General features: G+C 43.6%; 1 protein-coding gene across 5 annotated transcripts in view; it reads left to right on the top strand.

The window, feature by feature from the left end:
• Nucleotides 1-13,889, top strand: part of Usp43 (ubiquitin specific peptidase 43) — a 67,852-nt gene that overhangs the window by 12,052 nt on the left and 41,911 nt on the right. For 4 of the 5 annotated variants that reach the window (XM_047546702.1, XM_047546699.1, XM_047546701.1 and 1 more), the window contains exons 3-4: nucleotides 4,811-4,911; nucleotides 13,505-13,597. In XM_047546702.1, the coding sequence (XP_047402658.1) occupies nucleotides 4,811-4,911; nucleotides 13,505-13,597 (194 nt within the window). Of the gene's footprint in view, nucleotides 1-3,082; nucleotides 3,139-4,810; nucleotides 4,912-13,504; nucleotides 13,598-13,889 lie in introns of those variants that run through there. The other variant, XM_047546703.1, reaches the window with a different exon arrangement.

Genomic DNA, 13,889 nt, shown 5'->3' with positions numbered 1-13,889 from the left:
TTGGAATCTAGACTCCTATCTGACCAGCCTGCCAACTGCTCAGCGTGATTCCAGACCCTCAGCCCCTCTGGCTCACTGTCCTGGATCACATCTGCTGCTTTCTGTCCCTTAGTGGGCCCTGCATATTAGGAGCATGGCATTCCCAGGCAGGACCAGGGTGTGGCTGTGGTCAGAGAGAGGAGCTTACCCAGTCCTTACTTTGACCCAGTGAAACCAGAAAGCATCTTTTTCTCTGTCTTGTGGTCATGTCAAAGCCTGTTCTGAAATTTGCTCTCTGGAAATAGGGCTGCCCGAGGAAGCCTAACTGTATTTGCTTGAAGTTAGAGAGCAGAGCTGTTGGGATTATTTGGCATGAAACTTCATTTTCCCTTTTGGAGAAGGAAAGCTGGCGTGCTCTGTGTAACTCTGAATGATCTTTTCTTTTTGAAGTTATTTTTGTTTTGAGGACATAGGAAAGCCATATAGCTAGATTTATTTGTAACTGAAATAGAAAACATAAGGACCCCTTTCTTTTCCATTACTTTAACATTTCTCAAATGTTTTCATCCTCCGAAAAGGGTATATTTTTACTACCCTATCAACACCAATACATCAGAAATCTTTGTGGCCATTTGTTTTCCAGAAAATGCCATTTTTGTAGAATAAAGGAGGTGATGCAGTTGGGGAGAGAGCCGGCAAGCTAACACATATTAAGCATCTACAGTGTGCTAGGCAAAAGGCACATGCTATCTCTTGAGTGTCACAGAGCTGCTTGATGTTGAGGGAGAGCTATTTCTTGTAGGTGTAGAATGAAGCTTTGAGAGATGCCCAGGGTCACTTGGCTGCAGAGCCATGTACATGACCTCGTAGTCCATGCTTCATGGGTGACTTTGTGCTGCCTCTCACCTGGCCTTGCTCAGGATTTTCTTTCCAGACCCAATCCCTGCTGATCCCATCCATAGCTATTCCCGATGACTTATGTTGTCACCTGTGAAGGAGCATCCTGTGATATTTTGAGCTTTTTGGTTGTAAAGAATTCAGCCCACTTGAGCTGACTCAAGGAGGGAACTTAAGAGATGGTCAAGAAGGAACAAGCAGAAGGCTGAAAAACAGGCTGGAAGTAGTCAAGAATCAGACTGCTCAGGGACAGTGAGGGTGTCTCAGTAGCAGAAACTGCTCTCTGCTCTCCTGCCTGGACCCAACTGCTAGAGGGAACGTGTTCAGCCCTCTGGTCACTTTACCCATGATTCACGCTCAGGGCAGGAACAGCTCACCAGTTCTTGGGTTGTAGATTCTGTTCCTATGTGAGCAGGATCCCTGATAGAAGAACCTTCCTCACCCAGGGACTAGATTCAGGGTCCCAAGAGGGGTACTACAACTGAAGGAGGAGGAGGAGAGAGTCCCAGGCAGCCCAAACATCACAGTGTCCCTGCTGGTCCAGGGGCCTTCATCTGTTTGACATCTCTATCTGGGTGTTAAGTGACCCTCAAACTCCACGTGTCCTTCCCAAGCCTGCTTCTCCTTTTGACTTTCCTACTTCCATTATCGAAACTGATGTTCCCCATGGGGTGCTGGATTGCAACCCTGGAGCCGCTCAAGTTTACCCGCTTCCTCCTCCCTCTGCTCAGGTGCTGGGTTATGAGCTGGGCACACAGGGTGTGTTGAATCCACCCCTTCCTTTCCTCTTCATGGCTCCTGCTCTAGATCACCTGGTTGTTACCTGTACCCTGAGCTTCCTGTTTGCCTGGGAATGGCTGTCAAGTTAAAGCATCTCTCCAAGTATGTATTTAAAACCATCAGAGACTCCACATTGTTACAGCCACCTCGTACACTGTGTGTGTGTGTGTGTGTGTGTGTATAACCTAAATAATATATGTAAATAAAAAATATATATTCTTTAAATCCTCAAAACAGGCCTGTCAGATTGGTTATCATGATCCTTTTCTTTTTCCTTTTTTTTTTTTTTTTGAGTGCTGGGGATCGAACCCAGGGCCTTGTGCTTACAAGGCAAGCACTCTACCGACTGAGCTATCTCTCCAGCCCCCATGATCCTTTTCTTACAGTTGGAAAGTTGGTGTGGTCTGTGTTTCCCAAAAGTTCATGTGTTGGAACAATCCACAAATTCATATGTTAGTGGATTTGGAAGTTGGGCCTTTGGAAGGTAATAAAGATTAGATGAGGTCATGAGGGTGGGTCCTCATGATGGTATTTATGGCTTTAGAAAAAGAGGAAGAATGACCCAAGTGAGTAAAAGACCTCGGAATTCCCTTCATCGTGTTTTGATATGGCAAGAAGGCCCTTACCAGAGGATAATGCTATACTTTCAGACATACCAGCTTCTAGAACTATGAGCTAAATAAACCCCAATTCTTTATAAACCATCCAACCTTGGGTACTTTGTTAGAGCAACAGAAAATGGACTCAATGGAGCAAATAAGAGTAACTTTTAAGTGGATCGGAGATGTTGAGTAACTCTTAAGAGTCAAGTACCAGTGCAGGGATTTTGAATCCAGTATTCTGACTTCTGAGTTTATATTACTTTTTTGGTACTGGGGATTGAACCCCGGGGGTACTTTACCACTGAGCTACATCCCCTGCCCTTTTTATTTTTTATTTTGATATAGGGTCTCACTGAGTTGCGTAGAGCTTTGCCAAGTTTGATCTCAAACTTGGTGGTCCTCCTGCCTCAGTCTCCTGAGTCACTGAGACTCTAGGCATGCACCATGATGCCCCGATTTTGAGTCAGTATTCTTGAACTGGGTCTTCACTCTTTACTGAAGTAGGTGCGCAGTCTATCTCAGGCATTGAAGACCTCACCCAATGTGGCACCAGACTCATTCTTTAGCTGTTTTCTACTTCCCTTTGCACATCCTGTATTTTAGTCAAACTGACCACAATGAAATATTGGGACAAATAACAACGACTGTCCTGAGTGTTTGTCACTTATTCGTTCCAATAGTTTATTATGAAAAATTTCATAACATGGAAATGTTGGATTAATTATACAGTGAACACTCACACCTACCACACGGAACCTCCAATTTACATTTTACTAAGTCAACTTTAAAACACATTTACTCATCTGCTTATCTTTCTTTTCTAGCTAATTTTCTGATGCACTTTGAAGTGAATTGTGCACATCAGCCCACTTTACCCCAGGTATTTCACATGTATTCCTTCATCCTTAGCTTTCGAAAATCCTTCAACAGTCATCTCAAATTCCACCCAGGGCTTCCTCTGCTGCTCGCTGCCTGAAGGTTCTGCTAATGAATGTTCCTTCTCTATGGGGGATGATATCCCACAAGCACTGAAGGCCCCAGAGCACCAAAAATGATGCTCAGATATTCATACAGTAAATAGGCACATGCACAGTTTACCTGTGATTTCCTGGTTTCAGGGTGGGGGTGTTTAGGAAAAAAGTCTAAAAAGACTCCTCGAGGGGAGCTCTGATGAAAAGTTGAGTTACACTGATCTAGGGCATCTTTTATGGTGGCCTTATGGATGCTCTTATAGGTTAATATTATATCTTAAACAATTAGCTTAAGAGTAGGGGTGGTTTTGATTATGGGATTGCCCTTAGGGACAGATCTTTCAGTGATTTTTGCATAGCATGGCTTTAATAAATAATTGTGTCTCACGTGTTGTAGGGAGTAATTATACAAGAGGTTAAAAATAAATTTAGGGAAACTAGGAGCTTGGGGTAATTCATATCAGGAATGGTAGGAGTCCAGAGGAAGTTGGTGGCATTGGGGCAGGCAGAAGCCCCAAGGTCAGATAGCTACAAAATGATGCCCAATGATACCAGATACAAATATCTCCATTCTATAATCTTATTTTATATGGTAAAGACTCTGCAGATGTGATTAAGTTAAGGATGTTGAGATGGGAGTGATTAACCTGGATTATCCAGATTGACCTTTAATGCAATATTAAGTATTCTAATAAAAAAGACAGTGATTGGAGACATGTAGAGGGGAAAGCAGTGGGAAGACACAACCAAGAGAGATTCAAAGAGGGTAATCTCGAAGACCAGAGTGACACAGCCATAGCCAAGGAATTCTAGTGGTCACCCATAGTTGGAAAAAGCCAGGAGTGGATTCTCCCCAGAGTGTGTGTGGGGGCCGGGAAGGGAGTATGGCCCTGCCAACATCTTGATTTTGGCCCATTGATACTGATTTTGGAGGTCCAGTCACAAGAACTGTGGGAAAATAAATTTGTTGTTTGAAGTTACCAGTTTGTGATAATTTGTTATAGCAGCCACAGGAAACTAATACACAAGGGAGTGCAAAGAGGTACCTGGCAGAACTGATGATATATGTGAAGTGAAGGAAGCTGTGTATCAAATTACAAAATTCAAAGCCTGCTTCCTCTGCAGGAAACTGGTTCGCTGGAAAATGTGGACAGGCAAGTTTAGTAGGTGGAAAATGGAGAGATATGGTGTGGATGTGTTTGAGTGATGGACACCCACCCAGGTGAAATGTACAAGGGGCATCTAGTCATCAAGGCCCCAGCAGGATGGAGGTAAAGACCCAGCCATCCATCCTGAGGGAGGAGTTGAGGCTGGCAGGTATGAGTGAGCGTTTGCTAGGGTTCGTTCTTCCATCTTGCTCATCCAGTATACACATGCTGTCTTAGGGATTTGGGGAGATCGAGGGATTGGGAGAGCATTGAGTGATGCTAAAGGCAGCATTGAAGCACAAGAGTCCACTGAGGCTCAGAAAGGGATGACATGAACCCAGGATAGAGAAAGGGTCTCATCTCCGAAGTGGTCATGTGACAGGTGGTCCTGGGGATTGCTCTCATCTTGTATCCTTTCTTCCTTTCTTTTCAGCTGCCACCAGAAGCCAATGAACCCTCTGAGAACTTGTCCTCATCAGCCCAACTTTCTCTAGGCCAAAGTTTTGTGCAAAGCCACTTTCAAGCACAATACAGGTAAGATCAGGGCTCAGCAAACTGACTTGCTGGTAACCGCTCTCCCCTGGTCATTTGACCCTGAGATTACAAAGAAAAAAAAAAAAACCCTATAAAAACCCTTCTCTTTCCTATGTTAAACCCCAATTAGTCACCACTCTTGTCTCTGACCTTCAATATTTCTTCTTTTCCTTCTTCCCAGTTTCCAGGCCTTCTATCTCCCCTTGAAGAAGAGGTGATAGAGGGCGAATCTATAGAGGATGAATGTGGAGGCCGGGATCTCACCAGTGAGCAATCACCCCAAAGCTGGGGAGATCCTTCCTCTTTGCTCTTTACGGCCAGAGAGCCCAGTTGAACAAGTCATTCCGAGTTCAAGAGTTCCCAGTATTGTGGAGGATATAAAAATAGATAAATTACATAGCCTTTTAGTTCAAAAAGCATGTGCTGCTCTTGGGAATTTTTAAATGAAAGTATAGACACTCAACACAGGCAGATTATTTTCAAGTATCACAACACTTATTGCTGTAATAGGTCAGAGAGGAGACCCCACCCTGCCTCCAGGGTCTTAGTGGAACATGCCTGTTGATGGGTTCTAAAGGATGAATAAGGAGCCAGTGGGTGGGGAGGGAACAGATTCAACAAGAATGAGTCAAGCTTAAAGGTGGGAGTGGGCACAGTGATCAGGATTTAGGGGAAACCATTAGTTATAGGAAAGCTTTGGGTGAGATGCTTGCTGGTGTGTATGTGTGCACGTGTACATGTGTGTGTTTATTTATTTTTAAATATCAATACTTAGGCCAGGTGTGGTGGCGCACACCTGTATTCCCAGCAGCTTGGGAGGCTGAGGCAGGAGGATCAAGAGTTTAAAGCCAGCCTCAGGAACGGCGAGGTGCTAAGCAACTCAGTGAGACCCTGTCTCTAAATAAAATACAAAATAGGGCTGGGGATGTGGCTCAGTGGTCAAGCGCCCCTGGTAACAAAAAAGAAAAATCAATCCTTAAACTTTATTTTTAACTGATACATAAAACATACCAATCGTGCTTATTAATGGGCATACCATATCCTGTTTTCATATGTGTGAACACTGTGCAGTCTTTAAATCAGGTTAAACATATTTCTTCAAACATTTATCATTTCTTTATGGTGAAATTTTAAAAATCCTTCATTTTAGCTTTTTGAAATATATAGCAAATTTTTATTCTCCATAGTCACCCTACTGTGCAATTGCACCCCAGAGGTGCTGCTCCCTCAAACGGTAACTTAGTGATGATTGAGCAACCTGATCAACCTTTCCCCATCTTTGCCTCTTTCCTACTCTCTCAGCTTCTGGTAACCTCCTTTTGACTCTCAACTTCTTTGAGATCAACTTTTTTAGAGTCTGTATATGTTTATATATAATTTTAAAATATGCACACACATACACACACACACACTTTTTTTGGTACTGGGGAGTGAACCAAGAAATGCTCTACCATTGAGTTATATCCCCAGCCATTTTTATTTTTTATTTTGAAACGGAATCTCATTAACTTGCCTAGGCTGGCCTGGAACTTGTGATCTTCCTGCCTCAGCCTTCCGAGTCGCTGAGATTACAGGTGTGCACCACAGCATTTGGTTTATAACTTATATTTATATGTAATAGTATTTATCAGATATTTATATAAAATCTAGGAAATATATGTGATATAATACATAGCATATTACACAATACAAATGTATATTTATAATATATGGAATATATAAAATAATATATATTTTGTGCTATTACATTTATATAATATATTAATTTTGCAGTGCTGGGATTGAACCCAGGGCCTTATGCATGCTAGGCAAGTGCTCTACCATTGAGCTGTATACATTCTTGTGTATGTAAATATACTTATATGGGTAAAATATGCTTTGTATTTAATCCTGTGAGACTCCAGGTGGTGAGTGCTGTGACCTGGGAGGTGGGGCTTTTTGCACGTAGTCACAGTAAGTGGCACAGCCAGCATCTGTCTTCTGTCATTCCCTGAAGCGTGAGCCCTGCCTTTGCTTTCTTTGTAATTCTTCCTTTTCCATTGCTTTTCCATCTCACCTTGATTGTTCATTGCGATTTTCTGTGATTTTCATTGCACAGAAGCTGGGCTATCTTGTCTTCTATTATGGATACCAAAACCTTAAAACATTTTTTCCCTTCTGGAGGTTGCAATAAATCATTTCAAAGCAGAGCTTTTCTCAGGATTCTTCTGGATTGACAGTCCCTGTCCTGTTGTTTTTCCTCTTTTAATTACTTTTCTTTAAACAAGGTGACACCCGCTCAGTCTTGTAGAATCTTCCAACCTACAATGATTTGCTTCCATACTTCTGGGGGATTGTATTCTTCGTATGTGATCAGGAGGAGGTCACTTAAAACTGCCAGAAACTAACTGGCTTTAGGATTTAAATTATATTCCTTAATCACTGATAAATATGATAGGATCACCATCTTGGAGGGTGTTTGTGTATTAGGAAGGCCAAAGACCCAGTAGAGCACTTTGCAGGTACCCCAGACTCATAGCATGTGAGAAGTTGAGGTTCTCTGCCTAACCAGGGAGGGAGGAACCAGTGTGGTGGGGGAGGGGGGGAGGACGGGGGGAGGGGCAATGACTTGCCCTGGGTTGCTGGAACATGGGGTGACAGAAATCCCTTCTAAATGAGCCTAAATTTCATTGCTGGGCTTGAAGGAAGACCAGCTCCTTCCCTGAGAGGTGAGGAGACCCTCTAGGAGGTACGCAGAGAGCAAACCCAGATTTCATGCCTGCAGACCTTGAAAGCTCCTAGCCGTGACAAGGCATCTGTCTTATCTTCAGGTGTCCAAAGCAGAGGTTGCCAGAAACAAAAATAAAGAGACAGAAGAAAAAAGAATAGAGGGAGAGAAAGAAGACATTGAGGAGGGAAAGGGGGAGACTCGGGAGAATCTGTGGTGGAGGGGGGAGGTGTCCCATTCGTTGGTGTCCTTGTAGCATAAATGAACCCAGTTGTTTTCTCACTTTGTTTTCTCTACCCTTGTCCCCTCATGTCCATGTATACACTTTTTTTCTTTCTATTAAATGTTCAAGTCCTTACTGCTGTGCTTGACCCAGTGAATACCATGAGGACTATAACTCCTTGTCCATGAGAGAAATAGTAACCGAATATATATATATAGTTGACTTTTTGTATTCATGGGTTCTGTATTCACATTGCCAACCAACTGAGGGTAAAAATATTAGGAAAAAAGTCACACCTGGCCAAGTGGTGGTACATGCCTGTAATCCTAGCTATTTGGGAGGCTGAGGTAGTAGGATCACAAATTTGAGGCCAACCCAGGCAACCTAGCAATACCCTGTCTCAAAGTAAAACAAACAAACAAACAAATAAATAAAAAGGGATGGGAATACCACTCAGTGGTAACAGGCCCCTGGGTTTGATCCCTAGGACCCCCCACCCCCCAAATTTTGCATCTGTATTGAACATATACAGACTTTTTTCTTGTCATTATTTCCTAAATGATATGGTAGAACTTTTATATTGTATTAGGTGTGAAAAGTCATCTAGAGAGGATTTAAAGTGTGTGGGAAGATGTGTATAGGTTCTGTGCAAATACTGTTCCCTTTATGTGAGGGACAGGAGCATGTGCGGAATTTGGTTTCTGCAGGGGGTCCTTGGACCAATCCTGAGGATATGTGGGATGGCTGTTCCCATTCTCTAGATGTTTTATGGGTGCCCTACTGTGTGCCTGGTTCTCTTCTAGGCGCTGTGAACAACACCCAGCCCCTGTTCCCATGGAGCTCACATTCTACTGGGGCAACATTAGACAATACACAAGTCAACCAACAACCTCAGAGAATGACAGGGAGTAACTTGGGAGGTGGGGAGGCAGCCAGCATTAGATAGGTGATCACCAAAGCTTCTTTTCAGAGGGACATTTGAGCCTAGAGTTGGGTGAAAGGAGTCCACCATTCAAGTAACTGGGGACAGAGCATTCCAGACAGAGGCAAAGGCAAAGGGGAGTGATCTTGGCAAGTTCAAGAGGTAGAAAGGCCAATGTGACTGCCAAGTGGTGAGAGAGCAGGAGATGGGGCCAGGGAGGTGGGCAAGGAAGGGTTTTAGTCCATGTGTGGGTTTCAGTCCAAAGGACACAGGAAGCCAGGTGTGGTGGCACACACCTGTAATCCCAGCTCCTTAGGAGATTGAGGCAGGAGGATACCAAGTTCGAGGCCAGCCTCAGCAACTTAGTGAGATGTTCAGCAACTTAGAAAGACCTACTCTAAAAATAAAAAATAAAAAAGGGCTGGGGATGCAGCTCAGTGGCAGAGCATCCCTGGGTTCAATCCCCAGTACCCAGCAGGTAGGAGGCGGGGAGACACAGAAAGCTGCTGCAGAGGTTAATGCAGGTTGTACTCTAGTTCATCATTTTAAGAGGTGACTCGGTTGCTATGGCAATGGAGGGAGGTGATAATGGAAGCTGGATTCGATGTTGCCGTAGTCATCTCAGTGGGGATGAGGGTGCTTGGAACCATGGAGGTAGCAATGGAGATGGAAGGAGGCAGCTGGGTTTGGGCTGTGTTTTGGATGTTGTCACTAAGGCTTGCTCGTGGGCTTAGGGCTGTGGGGTGAAGGGACTGAGGAAATACTGGCATCTAGGGTGACTCCAGGGCTTTTGTAGAATTTTACCTGGTGAGTGCTCCATAGAGTGCTTTAAAGTATATGTCATCAGTGCCCAGCTTGGTGTGGATGAATCGGGAGATTCCTGAGCAAGGGACATTTGAGCTGATCAGATATTAAGGACTAGCAGTGTCTTAGGTAGATTTCTCTTCTTTAGGATGATGAGTAAGACTTCTGGTGTGGGTGCTAAAAATGGACTGGTGACCGCTAAAAATACTCGCTTTGTGCGGGAGAGTCTTTAGTAAAGTGTCATTAGAGGCCCTATCCAGGTGAGGACTTTTGAGGTCTGAGAAGTGACTTTCTGCAGCAGTGGGGGTGGGGACAACTGGTGGCCTTGGACAGTTGGCACCTGCTGCTCCTTGTCTGTTCCCATGCAGGAGGGTGGGCTAGGATGCTATCAACCTTCCTTATGGAATTGTGTGAAATTGGGAATAGATGTGGAATTATGGAGAAATTCACAGGCCTCTGCACACTGAGGTTCTCCCTTTTCCGTTTTCCATCAAGTCTTTTTTTTTTTTTTTTTTTAAATACTCGGGCTCTACCCCGGGCCTTCATATATGCTAGGCAAGCACTCTACCACTGAGCTACACCCCCAGCCCCCTGAAACCCTTTTTAAGGGGCTGGTTTTTTGATGTGGGCTGGAGGAGAGAAGAGGGAATAGAATGCTGGAGGTTATGGGCTACAGGAAAAATATAGTTGGTGCAATGTTGGAGTCTTCTCTAGAGCAGGGATCGTGTATGTGGGTGTTCCATAGTCTTCCTATCATTAATAGACTTTATTTCCAGAAAATCGAACCTGTTGTTCCTATTTCAGGCAACATTCCCATTTAGGCAGAGTATATTTTTAATTAAATTAATTAATTAATTAATTGATTTTTGGCACTGGGGATCGAACCCTGAGCTACATCCCCAGTCCTTTTTATTTTTTATTTTGAGTCAGTCTTACTAAGTTCCTAGGCCTGGCCTGAAACTTGTGATCCTCCTACTCAGTCTCCCATATAACTGGGATTACAGGTGTGTGTCACCATGCCCAGCTAGGCAGAGTATAGTTTTAAAACAATTTGACAAGGACAATGAATGCCATAGGGTAATAGTTTCCTGAACATTGAAAAGCAGTGGCGATTTTCTGTCCCTTTCTTTTGAGAGTGCCCAGGGTATAACAGCACAGGATAGCAAGTACTCTGGGGGAGGTAGTGAGGGCAAAAGGACCTCTCAGGCCACATTTGGGTTGTTACAATAGCCTGCTACCGTGGGCAGAGCTTTTTGTAAAAGTGAAATTGCTTCTTCTCCTTATGTTGGATCTGTTGGTCACATTGATTGTCCTCATTTCTCAACTTTGGTGAAATGGGTGTATTTCCCATTCTTTCTGTAGTTCATTTTGCAAACAATACCATATTTTCATTCTTTAAATACTGAGATTTGGGGCTGGGGATGTAGTTCAGTGGTACAGTGCATGGTTAGCGCATGCAAGGTCCTGGGTTCCATCTCTAGCACTGCAGGATGAATGAGTGTGTGAATAAAATAAAATCAGTTCATTCCGAGGTTTTTGCAAACTACACATTTCCTGCTCCCCGACCCACATTTGGGACTCAATGTAAAGGTCATATCTCTGGACCAGTTTAAGATGATGTTACTCTAAGGAAAAAAATGCAGCCCAGCTTAGTTGAAATAGGCTGAAAAAAAAAAATGAAGAAGTCAACAAAAAATACTCTTTCCTTTGTTTGCATAAATGTGAAATGGAGATTTGGAAATTTCCCAAAGACAAAAGTACATGGTTCAGAACAATTTTATGCCACTGTAGGTGATGAGAGAAGCGGGAGGGGGACTGGAAGGGAACCAGGGCAACAGCAGAGGAGACCCCCCAGCATTGCCAAGTCCTGGCTGGCTATGGTTTTTATGCTGCCTTTACCAAAACACTACCATGGTTCTCCAAGGGGAAGTTTACCAGAGGCAGAGAGTAGGATTGAATGTTAGATTGAACACAAAACACTGGGGGCCAGGGATGTGTAACTCAGTGGCCCAGTGCTTGCCTAGCATGCACAGTATTCTGAGTTCAAGCCCCCAGAACTAGAAAAAATGAAATAAAGCAAAACACTCCTCAAACAGTCCTCATGAAACAACCAAAATATTCTCCAAACCACTGGGGTCTGTTTTCCAAACGCATTTGTTGACCTTCTGATAACTTGTATTCGTTCTGTTAACCGGCATCCAAAAGATTCACCTAGCCGTGAGCAGATGCTCAGCTTCTCCGTGCGTAGCAACCCCAGGCTTGCGTTCTTGCTTGCCTCTGGGTTTTCCTATTTTGTCTGCTCAGTGGAAAACCAATTGAGCAGGACAAGCACTTTGCAAAGGAATTCAGGAAGCCTGGTCCTGATACCTGCTCCGGTTTACTGCTGACTTAACCAAGGTGAGTTTGTCCAGAGCAAAGAGCACAGAGCCAGGCTATCCGTAGGGCATTGTTCTGTATCCCCAAAGATGTTAATGCAGACTTTAGGATAAGGAACAGACTGCAGAAATCCCTCATCTTTTGGAATAATATGGTGCATTATACAGTCAAGGAAATAAAATTGGTGCACCCGTGTGGAATATATACTTGTGCTTCACTTTCAGCAATCCATGTTAAAGTAAGAGAGTGTTAAATTAAGAGTTGAAATAATATAAATATATAAATATCTACTCTGAAGTAAGCAATTTCTTACTTATTTATACTCAAGAATTCAGGAATGATGAAGAGCATGAACTCTGGACACTTGAGTCCTCACTTTGTTACTTAATAGCAGTGTATCCTTTGGCAAGCTATTTAACCTCTGTGTGCTTCAGTTTTCTCTTCCATTAAATGGGTAACATGGTGACTGTTTATGGGAAATAAATGGGGTAATCTGTACTTGATGCTTAGAGTGATGCCCAGTTCCTATAAGTACTGTTTCAATGTCAGCTATTATGATTTACTGCTATTTCCTGAACTCTGTTGCCGCTTGCTCTGTACAATAAGGTGAGCAGACTGCATTCATGGCTCACCACTCCAGGTGAGCACCGAGGGAACTTTTAAAATTCTGGTGCCTGGGCTCCCTCCACACCTACTTTGAAATAGAACTTCTGTGGGTAGACCTGGGCATCCGAATATTTAAAACGTTGCCCTTATAATCCTGGGGCACAGGGAAGGTGAGACCCCAGGGCAAAGATGGTTCTGAAATCCCTTCAGTTGGAAAACAGGCATGCTGTTATGATCCAGAGGGGTTAGAGTGTCCCTTCCCATATTTAATGCACTTACATGTGGTTAAACTTTCTTCCTTTCTTTTTTATTGAGGTGAAAGTCCCTTACTATAAAATAAACCATTTTGCTTTTCTTTTTAAATTATGTTTAAACATGTGCAACTTAGTGGCATTACATGACATTCACTGTGCAACTACTACTTCTGTGTAGTTCTAAACATTTTTATCACCCAGAATAAACCTCTGGTACCCAGTTAGCAGCCATGGTCCATTCTCCCTTCCCCAACCCCTGATGACCACCAATTTGCTTTCTGTCTCTATGACTTAACCTGATCTGGACATTTCATATAAATGGAATCACACATTACGTGGCCTTTTGCCTCTGAGATCTTTCTGAGTACTTAGCATCATGTTCTCAAGGTTCGCCCACATTGTATCAGGACTCCATTCCTTTTTATGACTGAGTTATATTTCACGGTGTGGTTATGCTACATTCTGCTTGCCCACTTATCCGTCAATGGACAGTTGTGCTATTTCTACCTCCTGGCTCTTGTGAGCAGCAGGGCCATTGGGAACATTTGTTTACAGGTATCTGTTGATCAAACCCCCGTTTTCAGTTCTGGAGTGGAATTGCTGGGAGTAGAAATGCATCGGGAATTTTATGTTGAACTTTTCAAGGGGCCACCAAACTGTCCATGTGTTTACACGCTGATCTCTGTTCTTTGTCCTCACAGATCTTCCTTGACTTGCCCCCACTGCCTGAAACAGAGCAACACCTTTGATCCTTTCCTGTGTGTGTCCCTTCCCATTCCCTTGCGCCAGACGAGGTATGTGAGCGTTGTAGTTGGCTCTGTGCCCTTGACTTCCCTCCTTGCTCATTGAGTCTTCTGGTCTTGCATCTACCATGTTTTTTTCTTTTTGCTTCCCTCTCAGCATTTCTCTAGAAACCAGTCTTATAGTCAGGTGACATTCAGTTATTGAATGTGACAAAGTGATGTCCCTTCTTTAGCCACGGAGGGAATCAGGACAACAGAAAACTGTGTGTATGGGCACCATGGCCAGGCCTATGTCTCTCGCCCATTGAGAAGCTGGCTGGGGTCCCTTGGAATCACCTGGTTG

This window comes from Sciurus carolinensis, chromosome 3 (genome assembly GCF_902686445.1).
Source record: "Sciurus carolinensis chromosome 3, mSciCar1.2, whole genome shotgun sequence".
Classification (NCBI taxonomy): domain Eukaryota; kingdom Metazoa; phylum Chordata; class Mammalia; order Rodentia; family Sciuridae; genus Sciurus; species Sciurus carolinensis.
Note: the sequence above shows the minus strand (reverse complement) of the source record. Positions and strands in the feature narration are given on the sequence as shown.